At 45.2% G+C, this 14,306-nt stretch overlaps 1 protein-coding gene across 17 annotated transcripts in view; it reads right to left on the reverse strand.

Moving 5' to 3' along the window:
* The window catches only part of shep (alan shepard), a 161,291-nt gene that overhangs the window by 77,607 nt on the left and 69,378 nt on the right, over positions 1-14,306 (reverse strand). For 15 of the 17 annotated variants that reach the window (XR_004470305.1, XM_033383867.1, XM_033383868.1 and 12 more), the window contains one exon: positions 671-1,027. The exons of the other annotated variants lie outside the window; for them this stretch is intronic. Coding sequence is in view for 14 of the 15 variants with exons in the window: in XM_033383867.1 (XP_033239758.1) it covers positions 671-1,027 (357 nt within the window). In the remaining variant the exon portion in view is untranslated. Of the gene's footprint in view, positions 1-670; positions 1,028-14,306 lie in introns of those variants that run through there. 17 annotated transcript variants of the gene reach the window in all.

A 14,306-nucleotide genomic window follows, 5' to 3' on the forward strand; every position in this document is an offset into this window, starting at 1 on the left:
TTTGGGATAATGCGAATTAATATGCAGCCCTTTCTCGGCTGACAAGATACAAGATGGAAATGTGCCTCAGGTTGGGGTTTGAGGTTAAGCCAACGAGCATTTACCAACACTAGATACCTACGTTTGGAAATGCTCAATGGAAATTTGGTTACAGAATAAATATTTGCACAAAATTTCACATTTTACAACATTCCTAGGGCTTTACCAACACTGAAAGGGTGGATTTCAAACACTGCCTGGATGATTCCATCTGAAACAAGGTTTATTTATGAATAAGAGGTTGTATATTTATAATTTTCGTCTGCATTTCTGCATTTGGTAGATCTTTAAAGAGCATTTACCAACACTGGAAATGAAGCTTTCATCAATGGCACTCGCTGAAATATTTAAGCTGAAAAAACAGTCTATAAACGAGTACCTTAAACATGGGTATAATCAGGCGGCTGTCAAGTGCCTCCCGCCCCCCCCCAAAAAACGGCACTTGACAACACTGTAATCTGTAATCAGTAATCTGTAATATACAATTTTAAAACACTACTTAAAAACGCTTTTCCATGCAATTTCGAATGCTAATTTCTGTACAGATTTCCATTCTAAACCGATTTCCACAGAGATTAGTTGCCCGGATTGACCCACCCGCCCCACACACCCCTCAAAAACGAGTACTCACCGTGGTTGTGGCCGGTGTGGTGGCCGTGTGCGGCGTATAGGCGGCATAGGCCGGCTGGGGGAGCGGCGCCGTGTAGCGGTAGGCGGCCTGCTGGGCCACGGCAGCGGCGGCGGCGGCAGCGGCCGGGGCATAGCCCTGCGGGGTCCAGCTGGTGGCGCCGCGATAGGGGGCGCCGGCGGCCAAAGCAGCGCCGGCAGCAGCAGCGGCTGGGCTCGTCATGGCCGGTGGACGCTGTGGCAAGGAGCCTTTAAGTGCAACGGCTGAGGCGGTTAGCGGTGCGCCTGGGAATGCGCTGCGCTGCTGTGTTGACGATGCGGCAGCGGCGGCGGCAGCGGCAGCGGCACTGGACGAGCTCCCCTGCGGGAAGAGAGAGAGAGAGGAGAGAGAGAATAGTGGTGGGGTGATGGTAAGTAAGGGGCTAGTGGGCGAGTGGTTCAAACATAAATAATATAGTCTATGTTTTTACTGTTTTTACTGTTTTTCTCATCTTCTATTTTACTATTTTACTGTTTTACTATTTTTCTATTTCACTATTTTTCTGTTTTTGTCGTAAATAGAAAAACCAACCGCAGCGGCAACCGTGCGGCAGGCAGCAGCTGCGGCCATGCCGTAAAGCTTTGCTTACCGCTGGAAAAAACCGCCATGACATCCGTTCTAACTCTCACACACGCACACACACACATTCATAGAGGACACATCTGCATATGAATTACACTCGCACACACTAACACACACACACACGCTCACAAGCCCAGCTGTAGAGTCGGAAAATTGTGGGTTTATGGAGATTTTGTGTTTTATTGAGTGCCAGGTGCGCATTCGTCACAAAAACAAAAACAAAAACAAAAACCGAACGGCACAAGCGGAAGCATGGGGGGAGGGGTGAGGAGGGGTGGAGTGGTCGACGTGGGAGATACTCTTTTGTTTTTGATGAGGTATAGTTCTCATGGCAATCGATATATGTATGGCACTTGTACGGGTAGTATAACAGTATAACAATTTTCAGTGTTTTTTAATAGGGAAAAGAAAATGTATAACAGTTCCCATTTATTGTAGGAACTAGTATGACTAGTAGCTTATAAAGTTTATAACAGTATACCAGTTGCTACACAACAAATTAGAACCGTATAACAGCTGGTATACACAAGCTTAAAACACTTTTTATACAAAAATATACCCATATAAAACTGTATAACAGTTGGGATATACAAATGTATAACAGTTTTTTTCTAGGAGCTAAAAGCCGTTTCCATCTACAAATCTATGTATATCAGTTTAAAAGTTTGAGAGTGATTGCATTAATATTTCGTCACTGTACAGTGTATAACAGTTAACATAACATACTGTATAAGAGTACAACAATGGCTCGTTAGTTGTTGTCCTTCCTTCACTACAACACTATAAAGACTTTGTATAACAGTTTAAACGTTGTCCCTGCGTACAATTATAACAGTCCAAATTGAAAATTTAAATCTATAGTAGAATATAACAGTTTCACAAGTCGTTTTATAACAATTAGTAAGGACTGAACCATTTTTGGGAGTGCAATATTGAGTGGACTTCTTGTAGGTTGATTACAGAGAGTATAACAGTTCTCCCAAAGAGTTTTCCCCTCCACCAACATCTCTCCCCCGATCGTGACCATCTGCAAAGAGTGTCCTTTGCCTCTACAGGGTATCCTTTTTATAGAAACATAGCCCCCCATGATATAAATAATTTTTCCCCCCCTACACATGAGAATTTCCCAAAAAAAAAAAGAAAAGGAAAGGAAGGAAACAACAACCCAACGGCAACGGCGGGCACATGTGAGCGGTGGGCGTTGGACAGATGCAACAGTCGCTCGACGGCTCCGTGCCCCCCACCCCTCCCCCAAAAAACGCCGTGTGTCGTGTCCTTGCTGCGCCTCGTCGCTTCCTGTGTGTGCTCCAGTTTTGCATTGCAAATGCATTTGCTGCCAATGCCGGCTCCGATTGTGCTGCCTTTGGGCCATTTCTCTTTTCTCTTGACAATTTCTTCTCTTTTTTTTGGCGGTGGCCTGTCTTTGGGGTCACTTGCCATAAACACAAATAAAGCCCTCGCACCCCCCGCACCCCCTCCCAGGCATTCCGCATTCCATCGCATATAAAAATGTATTCCACTGAATTTTACAAGGTGAAAAATTTGACGATTTGTTTTTTTTTTCGGGAATTCTCGAAACAAACACACAAAAAAAAAACAGGAAACAACAGAACGCCGCCATTTTATTTTCGGCCAGGATTAAAGTGTTGCAAGGAAGGTCCTTTCGTTCGGGTTTCTCTAAGGATACGTGAGAGAGAGAGAGCCTTGCGTGCTGTCGTTGATTTTCCAATTGCAAAATATGGCAAATATTTGATTTTCGTTTGGTTTTCTTTTTGGCACCCCCGTCGGGGTCTCGGGGTCTCCGGGGTCGCCGGGGTCTCTCACATTTTCCAGTTTTCCACAGTTAATTTTTGTGTGCACGCAATTCGAATGTGGTTGTGGCAGGGGGGGAGGGGGGGAGGGACACAGGTGCACCACAAGAGTGTCAGGGATGTGGAAAAGGTCTGTAATTTGGCAGTTAAATGGCAGAGAACGAGTAATAATGGTCTCTGCTCCAAACGACATACGAGAGAGTGCAAATGGATGTGGACGTGGATGTGGAGTGGCACGTGAAATGCTAGAGAAGGAGTTAGAATGGAGTTTAAGGCACGAACCTCAGGGGGGAATGTCCTTTAGTTTGAAGAGTCACGAAATATGAAATGTGGCAGCTACTAGTAGATCTTAAAGAGGAGCTGCCTGTACAGCCTGCCTTCTGCCTTAATCTTTGCCCAACCTTCGGTTTCCCAACCTCCTCTTCCGTTGGGATCTTATTTTTTTTGCTCAACAGCTGTCGTACAAATTGCTGCCACACTGCCACATCACATAGATTTCCCTTAAAAGTTAACTTCAAATCCATTACACATCACATTCGCCATTTATTTGGGATGGAAGTCCCCCCTCTCGCTCTCGTCCTTTCCTGTGCTCCAGGATGTTTTCTGGGCGGTGCTGGGCGTAGGGTCGTAAAAGGGAATAGCCAAACATTTTAAGCGCACAAATGCTATAAATTTAAGCCGCTAAATTAGACACGTTTGGCACATTCGAGGCCCCAAGGCCTCGTGCAGCCCCAATCCCCAGCACCAACGTGACCCGCTCTCTCTCTCTCTCTCTCCCTCTCTCTCTCGGCCGAAAATACTCATAAAGGTAATTATTTTATCGTTCGTTCAAATTCGCTTAATTTCGAGCGGTGACTGGGCTGCAACGAGGCGTCGTCTGGCTGCCAAAAATCTATATAAAACGAGCCCCAAAAATAATACAATAAAGAAACCGTAGAGCACTAATGGAAAATGGAGAAAAATATGAAGCACCTCGCCAGCGCTCCCCCCATCCAAGCTCCTGGGTTTCCTGTTTCCTGTTCCTTCCTCTGCCCTACCCTTCCCTGTCCTGCCTTCCTGCCTGCCTGCCTACCTTCTCCAATGACCAGCTGTGGATCGTGTGTGCTGCAGGACGACGAGTACGAGTACGAGTACGAGGACGTGATTAATTACCAAATTGGGAGCCATTATCGCGTGCACTTGCGAGGGTGTTTGTAAAGTTTTTGCGGCTCACGCACACGCCCCAAAAACACCAGCCGGGGGAATGGGGAAAGAAGGGGGAGGGAGAGAGAGAGAGAGAGAGAGAGAGAGAGAGCGGTAGAGAAGGACTAGAAGATACCCAGTAACTCAGAGAGAATATCGTATGATTTGGCTGGTGCAATAATCGAATAATATCGATAGTTTAGTCATAATAATTAGCTATTGTTATCGATTTACATTATTTATTGGATCGCTCATCTGAAAGATAACCAATAACATCCATAATTTATCGATAAATTACAATTGCCGTTGCGATAATTATCGATAAAATATTATCTATCGGTTTGGAACCATTTTTGGATTATGGCTAGGTAATATGGGAATTTTATTAATATTTTTTCAATCGAAAATATAACGAAAACAGACATAATTATCGATATATTTGCGATAAATTCCGTTTAATTATCGATAACCTAAATTGTTTAATATTTTAAGCTATATTTCCATATCCTCCAACCAGGCTATCCAGTAGTTTCCCCGACACACAATCTACCCCACGTACCCCTCGTACGAATCAGAAAAGTGGGCGGTGGGAGACAGTTGGTGGCAAGAGATGCCACTGAGGAAGAGAGGGTGGAAAAAGGTGGCCCCAAAAAGCCAGGGGAGTCCACCCAAGCTATGAGGCGGTTTCCCCCGTCCCCCCCTAGTAATTTTCGTCGCCTCTCGGAACATTTTCGTTGACGCTTTTGTTCTGTATTCTATTAGCCTCTATCCCCATCGACACCCCAATACCGAGCAGCAGCGTGTATTTTCTCACATTTTTATGCAAAAAACGTTTCGTTTCCGATATCCTGCGATAGGCCATAGCCCACTGCCGTCAGCCGTCTGCCGTCTGGCGTCTGGGCGGGGTCCTGTTTCCTGCTTAGTCTGGCAGCAAAATCAAGCGCAAAATATTAATGATAATAATTTATTACCAAGTGACAGGTGGGAGAAGCGACAGGCGACAGGCGACAGGAAAGGAGGTGCTGCTGCTGACGCTGCCAGTGTCGTTTTTGCCCCTGGAATTTCCTTCCATTCCCAGGAGGGTCTCCATTTTCAGGGGGGAGGGGGGGCCCCCTGATAAACGTTTTGTGATTAGCGGTGGCTTGTTGTTGTTGCTTCTGTTCGTTCGTTCGATGGGCTTTCATGGCTGGTCCTTGTCATTTTTATTGTAATTTTTTTTTTTTGTTTTTTTGGAAAATTTATGCGCAAATTTCGATTTTGACTTGTCGTGCGAGTGGTGGCGGGGTGGCGGGTTGTCGGGGTGGCATGGAATGTGAAATACGTGAGCGGTTATAATTTACGGGGGGGTAGGGGGTAGCAGCAGGAAGCGGGGGGATGGCTGCTATCTTTTTGGTTACCTTAAAGATTGTTCGGCATTTTAATGGGATCATTAAATGTATTTTAAAGTACCAAAATAATACAAAATAATATTTTAAACCAAAAATCGATGCAACAATCGATAAAGATATCGATATATTGAGCAGAATGTAGCTGATGTTCATGGAAGAAGCGTTTTTATAAAGATAAATAAATCTAGGATAAATTCTGAGGGTTGCCGCAAGAGAAAATCAACAGTTTTTCCATCAAAAATATAGTCCAAACGAATTTTCAAATTACTTAATGCAAAAACTAGTCGCAAAAATGTAGGAAAATTCTGCAGATGCCGAAAGGCAGACGCCAGATGCAAAAGCAAAGAAATAAAGAAAAACAAACTGGGACTCTGCCGCTGTCGCAGCCGCTGCCTCTGCCGCTGCCTCTGCCTCTGCCACGATTCACTTGTCATGCAAAGCCGCTCGGCAATGGAGTGGGGGGCGGGGGTGTGGGTGGGGGCGGGTGGCCAGGTGCAAGGAAAATGCATGCGAAAAAACAACAACAAAATATTTGCATTTTCCTTAAGAAATGTTTGCACACACACTCAGACAGATAGGCATCCAGCAAACACACACAGACACACACACAGATACACAGATGCAAATACAGACAGACAGAGAAAGGGGGTGAGGGTGGGGGTGGGGGGTTGGTTGGAGTCTTTCTCTTTGTATAATTCATATTTTCCAACCACTTATTGTTTAAACTAAATAAAGCAAAAACTTTTTCCATAATTAAAACCGACGGCACAGCGAGACCCCGTTTGGGGAAAAAGGACTCGCCGTCGAAGGGAGCGAGGACTCGCAGGGAGAGGCTGAGAATGCGGGGGGGTACTTTGGTGGGCGCAAGAGCGGAAAACAAAAGGATTTTCCTTCAGTTTTTTTGTACCACCCACACCTCCCCCCTCCCCCTCGTACTTTTGCCTATTTTAATTCTATGCGGCGGTAAATTTAATTTTTCCCATTGTCCTGTATCCCCCCCTCCCCCTAAGGATCCCTTAACGAAATCCTCCAAAGTCCCGTTTTCTTCCCCTGCAGCGGCGTTGCATGCAAAATTCATGGAGTAAAAGCGCTTAAGGGTTTTTCTTTTTCCTTTTTTTTTTTTTGGTATCTGAAAATAGGCGTTTCCATGGCTAAAAATGAAAATGAGGCAAACGTTGGGGTGTGGGGGTGGTGGGGGGACACATGTGCATCTGTATGCGCATCTGTGTGAGTGCATTGCCTGTGTAGGTGTGCGTGTGTGCATGTGTGTGCATATTTTGCATATTTTTCTATGACTTTCGTGAACAACAAACCGAAAAAAAAGGGAAAGCACTCGGATTTTCAGTATATTTTATTTTTTTTTTTATTATTTTATTTAAGGCGGGAGTGGGGGCGGGCGGGGGTGGGACCGTACATAAATATTCATAGCCATGCAAATGAAAAACAAAACAAAATTTTTTGTTTCTTTTTTTTTGTGTTTGTGGCTGAAATTTTCAAATAAACATTTTCCAAATTGAAACGGAAGTTCCAAAAGAAATTAGAGTTGGGGATTTGAATATTATTACCAGATTTGAGAAGAGATTAAAGCCACAATATTTTGTATAATATTTCACGAGTTTTTTGGATGCAAATTATATTTTCGATTATTTTTTAAAGAAATTTCTTGGGTTTTCCATATTAATTTCCCCATAAAATCTCTGTCCATCAATCTCCCAAATAAACGCCATAATTCCTGGATCCTTCCTACTCCTTGAACCTCCATAAAAAGCCCTCTGTATGTGTGCAACAATCATATGCTGATTAAGCTACAACTTTCCACAAAATTAACCCGAAAAGGAAAAACCGGAGTAAAACTCCAAAAAATAATCCAAGGACATAATTCATTTTCACAAAACACAGGAGACCAGGAGACCGGGCCATAAAGAAGTAAGGCTTTTCCACAGGGGAAGGGGAAGAGGGGAGTGCTATAAAATAGCAGAATCAGAATGTCCTACAAATGCCATTAGGTCTTGCTTTTCCTGGATACAGGATTACCATTTCGGTGGATGGATGGATGGATGTTCCGATAGATGGATAAATGGGGAGGGTGCCGGGCGGGGCAATCCATCTTGGGGCGTTTATTTTATGAGCACGTAGCAAGCGAGGCATAAAAGTGGATGTGCCAGAGTACCAGGTACTGCCTCAACCCCAGCCCACCCCCTCCCCCACCTTCACCCTCTACTCTTTCGGGGCGTGCAAGTTTTATGTTAACATCATAAACGATAATATATTACCCGCACTGTTCCTGTTCCTTCGAATAACATGAACCAGACAGAGAGAGACAGAGAGGGAGAGGGAGGGAGAGAGGGGGAGGGAGTACCCCCCAAAAAGCGAGCCAGCGTCATGCGGCGTTGGGGCAAACGCACAGCAAGGACTCCGCTCCCACCACCGCCTCGTGCAATAATCAATTTAAAATTTTCCACGCCTTTCCACGTTTGCCAACAAATTTTCATTAAATGTAACGAAACGAAAAGGAAAATCCAATAACAAACAAAACAAAACGAAAAAGAAAGAGTTCAAATGACGCCTGTTCAAAAAAAAAAAAAAAAGGAGGAGGAGGCCTGCGCCTGCCTTTGATTTGAAGACATTTTTCTTGCTTTTCCAAAGCGAAACAGAAAGCAACATAAAAAATGACATTTACGACAAAATTACATTTTCAGCCATCAAATGGAAGGAACAAGGGGGCTCAAAAGGGGGCTCAAAGGGGGGCTCAAAAGGGGCTAAAAGAGGGGTGACAAAGGGGGCTCAAAAGGGGTGCCAAAGGGGGGGATAACAAGGGGAACTCCTGGCCGTAGGGAACGGGGTGTCTAAGCCTTTAACGCCTTTTTTTTGGTGCGGTGGGGGGGAGGGGGTGCGGCTCGCACCAGCCGTCAAAACAACAACAAGAATTGTTTTTTTTTTTTTTGGTGGAAAAGCCAAAGAATGAAACTTTTCCACTAAGTGATTTTGTAGCAGGCGGCGGTGGCATGGAAAAGGAAAACTTGGAAAACAGATGGCTTTTCCTTCTGGGGGGCTTATTTATGTGTATAGTTTTTGTCCGGTATCGCGGATGGCTTGATTTAGTTTTAGTTTTTCCTATATATATATATATTTATTTGAGGAAATCCCGAAAAACGCTCCTTAAAGGCACAGTAGAATCAACAGCAGGGACCAATCGTCTCGAAGATCCTCACAGAGCAGAGCAGCGCTCCATGCAACGCCTCCCCGATGCATGCCACATGGACTCTGCGGCAGGGGAGAGAAGCTGGCAGGCAGAAGCATCTGTCGTCCGGCGGCCCTTGATTGGTGATGGATCCCAAAGCCTCTCGACTCCCTCTGGTTGGTGCACACGAATGGAGGGTGGACTCAACGCAGGATGCAATAGGATGAGGCACGGCTTACCAGAGACACCGCACGATGGACGATGGACGATGGAAGGACAATCTGCTGATCCGAGCAGATGTCAGAAAAGTCTCTTTCATGGCCAAATATTTGTTCCTTGGGGGGGCCAGGCCCCAATGCACCCCACAGCCCAAGGGGGCCTAATATATTCATTAGAAAATAAATATGAAATCTCATCCATTCTAAGTCGCTTCGAAGTTCATTTCGATACTCCTCATTTCGAGGCCTCCTATTTTCTATTCTCTCCTTTTTTTTTGCATTTAATTTCCCTCCGGTTTTTGGTGCTTTTCCTCTGTGCAACTGTTATTTATTTTAGGCTCAAATATAAAATTACATTTCATTTTCATTTGTTGCTGAATGCCACGTGCCTCGTGGACGTGGGCCAACTTTTGTTAATAAATTCAAATGCAACAGCCACCCCCCCAGCCGCCCCCACCCAGCACTACGCAGAGAGAGAGAGGAAGAGGGAGAGGGAGAAAGGGTAGAGGCGGATAGTTCTCTGGCCCAACTTATGCCACTGGCCAACGGGGCCAGGCACGACTCATTTAAGCCATCATTTAAGAGCCCTTGCCCCTGCCCCTGCCCCTGCCACAGAACCAGCTTCCCCCCCTCCCCCGGTTTTCAGCGGTCACGTAAGCATCATAAATTCGCTCTCCCCCGAAAACATTCTCCCTGCCTCACTCTCCCTCTCTCACGCTTTACCGAAATTGCAATTTTAGTTTTAATGAAAATTTTTAACGCTCTCCACGGCTGCTGCTGCTGCTGTTGCTGCCACTTCTGCTGTTGCATTTATATTTAGTGAGTATTTTTATTGAATTTTTAATGCCATTTGGCGAGTGCGCGGGCAGCCAAAAAGTAGGCAATGAAATTTTACAGCACAAAAACAATTAAAACACACACACAAAAACAAATTATAAAAGTAAATTAAAGTTTATACCATTTTTCCAGCGAATTAACAATTGAAAGGAACAGCAGGGGGGGGGGGGGCGAATATAAAAATTAATTATTTCTTATTTCATTTTGTCTTTGGGAATTGGAAAATCTTTAAGCGGCTTAAGGAGGAGCAGCAGCTCCTGTCTCCTGTCTCCCGTCTGCCGTCTCCTGTTTCCTGTTTCGAGGGGTAATCCTCCAATAAATCTTCGCTTTTTCCCATGCAAGAAAATGGACACCAGCTGCAGATTTTCTTTATTCGCCCCAGCTTTTGTCTAGCGCGCTTGCTCTCGCACTCTGTCTCTGTCAGTCAGAGAGGGGGGGAGAGAGAGAGGGGGGCGGAAAGCTCAACATTCAAACCACAAGGACATGTCCAAAGGGGAGTCCTCGCCCTGTGGCAGATTAGACCCGTAACATGTGTCCCCCCACCCCCCTTTTGGGAGTAACACAAAATTTAATTACATTTTTTTTTTTGCTACTGTTTTTCAGGAAAACCTTGTGTATGTGTGTGTGTGTGTGTGTGTGAAAATGTGGAAAATTACATGGAAATTCCTTTGAAAATTATCTTATATTTAATTTCATGCAAATTCTCACTCCCCTCAAGAGAGTGTGAGTTTTCCCAGAGATTTTCTTCTATTTTTAAATTATCTGCTCTAAAAATATAAATATTTTCCTTCACCGCAATGTAAGCTGATATTTTCTCAGGGTTTTCTTTTCCCTAGAATTCCGTGCACGTTTGTTGTTGGATTTTATTTCACTTCGAATATATAAAAAAAAACCAGTCTAAACAAATGGTTTCCGCTTAAAGCAAACAAATCAAAGGAGAAAAAGCAAACAAATGGGGGAGTGGGAGTCCCCCTTCCCTTATCTAAAAAAAAACATAAAAATTTGATATTTTTGTTCGAGGGGGGATGGAGACGTCGTCGATTATGATACGAGGGGGGGGCGTTGTGCACAGGCTCTGTTTCCTTTGCGGCCAAAGGATTCATCGAGGCATGGTCTGGCTGTCTCTGGAAAACCCTGCTTCTGCTCTAGATTTTCCCCGTTGCCTTAATTAAGCCACCAGCCAAAGGGAAAACCTCTTCTAAGCTTCGCTTCTTGACCGCACAAGTTCTTTCTTTCTTTCTTTCTTTTTTTTTTGGCTGAGACTCCTTTGAACAGTATTTTCTTTTAGTTTTTCGCAGAGGCCTCTCGGTCGCCTCTCCAAATGTTGTTTTAATTAAAAACGAGGGGGAACGTTGTGAGTTGCTGCGGACACCGCAACTCTAGAGTTATACCCGATACTAAGTCAGTATGGCTCTCCTCCGGCAGACGCCGCTAATATTAAACGACACGACAAAGAGTGCGTGCGAGAGAGACAGAAAATCAGTCTGAGCGTGACGTCGGGCGCTGCGTAGCCACTGCAAATTGATTTGTTCCTTTTGGCTAAAAAAATGGTCTGATCTGATCCAGATTCAGCAATCTGATAGATATGGTCATTATCTATGATTCTGCGTTTTTAGTTTTCTCAAATCTGCAATATTGTGGATGCAACAGATTTTCGTCCTTTGTGGGGGCGGATGGGGGTGGGGCGAAATTCTGAGATATACGTTTTATAGTGACATCTTAAAGGAGGGTGTGTACCAAATTTGGTTACTCTAGCCTTAATAGTCTCTGAGATTTGTGGTTGCCTCAGATTTTCGTCCTTTGCGGGGGCGGAAGGGGGTGTGGCGAAATTTGGACAGGAAACGGTCAAGGTCCGATATCACAGGAGTGTGGATACCAAATTTGGTTGCTCTGGCTTTTATAGGTTCTGAGATCCTTGAACTCACATTTTGCAATTGGCAAAACCGACCATGAAACCTGTGTGTTAGAGTGAGACAGAGCGAGAAAGAGTGAAATTGTTTTCGTGATTCTGGCTGTAATAATTATACGATCTGGTTCAGATTTTGCACTCTAGAAGATATAGTCATCTTCTACGATTCTGCGTTTTTAGTTTTCTCGTATCGTCGAAATTGTGGATGCCACAGATTTTCGCCCTTTGTGGGGGCGGAAGTGGGCGGGGCAAAGTTTTGAAATATTTTTGGAGCAGTGACATATCACAGAAGTCTGGATCCAAAACATCGTTGCTCTAGCTCTTATAGTCTTTGAGCATTAGGCGCTGAAGGGGACGGACAGACGGACAGACGGACGGACGGACAGACAGACAGGGCTCAATCGACTCGGCTATTGATGCTGATTAAGAATATATATACTTTATAGGGTCGGAAACGATTCCTTCTGGACGTTACACACATCCACTTTTACCACAAATCTAATATACCCCAATACTCATTTTGAGTATCGGGTATAATAATCGAGTTTCACGACTTCCATTTTCTTCTATAGAGTTTTCCCTCTGGAGTTTCCTGCAACGGAGTTTCCCTCTAGAGTTTTCTTCTGAGGTTTTTTTTTTCGTTTCTGTCTCCTCTTTTTTCCTTTTTGTTTCGACTGCAAATTGCAACAAAATGAGTTGACAACAGCAACAGCAACAGAAACAGAAACAGAGACACGGCGTGTTGCAAGGCCAAAAAGAGTGTTTGCCATTTGTTGTAACATGTCTGCACTCCTTCGGTGTCTGTGTGCCACGCTCTGCCTGTGTGTGTGTGTGTGTGTGTGTGTGTGTGTGTGTGTGCATGCCTGTGTGTACAAAATGAAAATGTCATTGCACATAAAGGCAGGATGGAGCGTACGTGACTCGCATTGCCGGAAATTAAGTGGTGTCCCAACACGTCCAAAGCGCACGAAGACGGAAAAAGCCACAGAGACAGCCCGACAGCCAGCCAGCCATCCAGCCAGCCAGCCAGCAGGCAGGCCAAAAAGGGGGTTGGGGAATCGAGCGTGGAATGGAGTGTAGAACGCGAGTGAAGTGCTCCCCCCCCCCCCTGGGCAGTGCCTGAGATGCGGTGAAAAACAGATCCGTAACCGAACAGCAGAGAGAACAGAACAGACGAGAGTTGAGGTGTGGCCTCCAGGTTTCGGTCTCGTGTGCCGCAGGAGCCACACAGGATGACAATCAAAGCCCCCACAATGTCGCTTGTTTGTCAATAACAATGAACATTTTCTTCCTTTCTTTTTTTTTGCCCGAAATTACAATGGAAACCAATTGGGGGGAACAGCAATACGAATACTTACAGAAGATGCCACCAATGGGTACAGATGTTGTAGGAAAATATCTCGTTAGAGATCTAAATATGGAAACGATTTGCTCTTACTCTTGAAATTACGGCCTCAGCCACGCAAAAGTCAGCCGAAAAAGCGAGTGCCAGCGATCTCCACTGCTGATAAGAATCGGCAAACAAATAAATATCAAGAAAGAAGATGCGAAGAGGGGGGGGTGGGCAATGCCGGCACGGACATGCAGGCTCACGAAAGAAATATTCTACAGATAAGCCCGAGAGCCTACGATCTCGCTATCTCGTTCTGCCCGTCAGGTCTTATGCACGAGTCACTCTCTGGCGATGGCGCGCTCTCTCGGTTCACCTACGCTGCCGCCCACAGTCTTCGTCGCCGTAGCCTTCGTCTTCACCGACGCCTTCGTCTTCGCCGTCGCCGTCGTCTTCGCCTTCGCAAAACTGTGCAAAGCTGTTGTTGCATTTTACATGGGTTTTTGTCTGTCGATCTGCCGGCTGCTGAATATTGGCAGGGCAAAAATCAAAGCAACAGCAAAAAGTCAGCGATTGCTTTCTCGCTCTCTCTCTCTCGCTGGCAGATCTTCAAATCAAATGAAGAGTGGGTGAGAAAGACTTTCGGGGGTTCGGCCGTGGATTCGCAGATCCTATTGCGGGCCTTTGGTGTACGAATTCCTTTAAAATTCCGTGTTCTATTTAATTCCCTACAAATGCTAATCAAATCCTATACCTATTCCAAAAAACTTCACTTAAAACTGGCATCCGCCAAACAAATCCCCGCATTATTCATTCATTTGCAATGGAATGAATGGCCGAAACGAATCACGTGAGGGAATCTCAGTCGCAACTAAACAGAGTGTTTAACACTCATTTGGAAATGTAAACCGAAATGCACTCCGTCTCTGTGTCCATCTGTCTGTCTCTTTCTGTTTCGGGGGAGACCACAGAGCGCTAGGCTCTCCCTCTCTCTTCCTTTCAGGGCACTCCACAGAACCTTCTCCTTTACACCCCCGCCCCACCTCCTTGTGTCCGTGTGTGTGTGTGTGTGTGTGTGGTTTTGTCTGCCTCTGTTGTTGGCTGTCATGTTGCATGGTGTGACATGTTGTTGCCGCCATGCCATGCCATGCCATGCCACGCC

This window comes from Drosophila pseudoobscura, chromosome X, assembly GCF_009870125.1.
Source record: "Drosophila pseudoobscura strain MV-25-SWS-2005 chromosome X, UCI_Dpse_MV25, whole genome shotgun sequence".
Taxonomy (NCBI): domain Eukaryota; kingdom Metazoa; phylum Arthropoda; class Insecta; order Diptera; family Drosophilidae; genus Drosophila; species Drosophila pseudoobscura.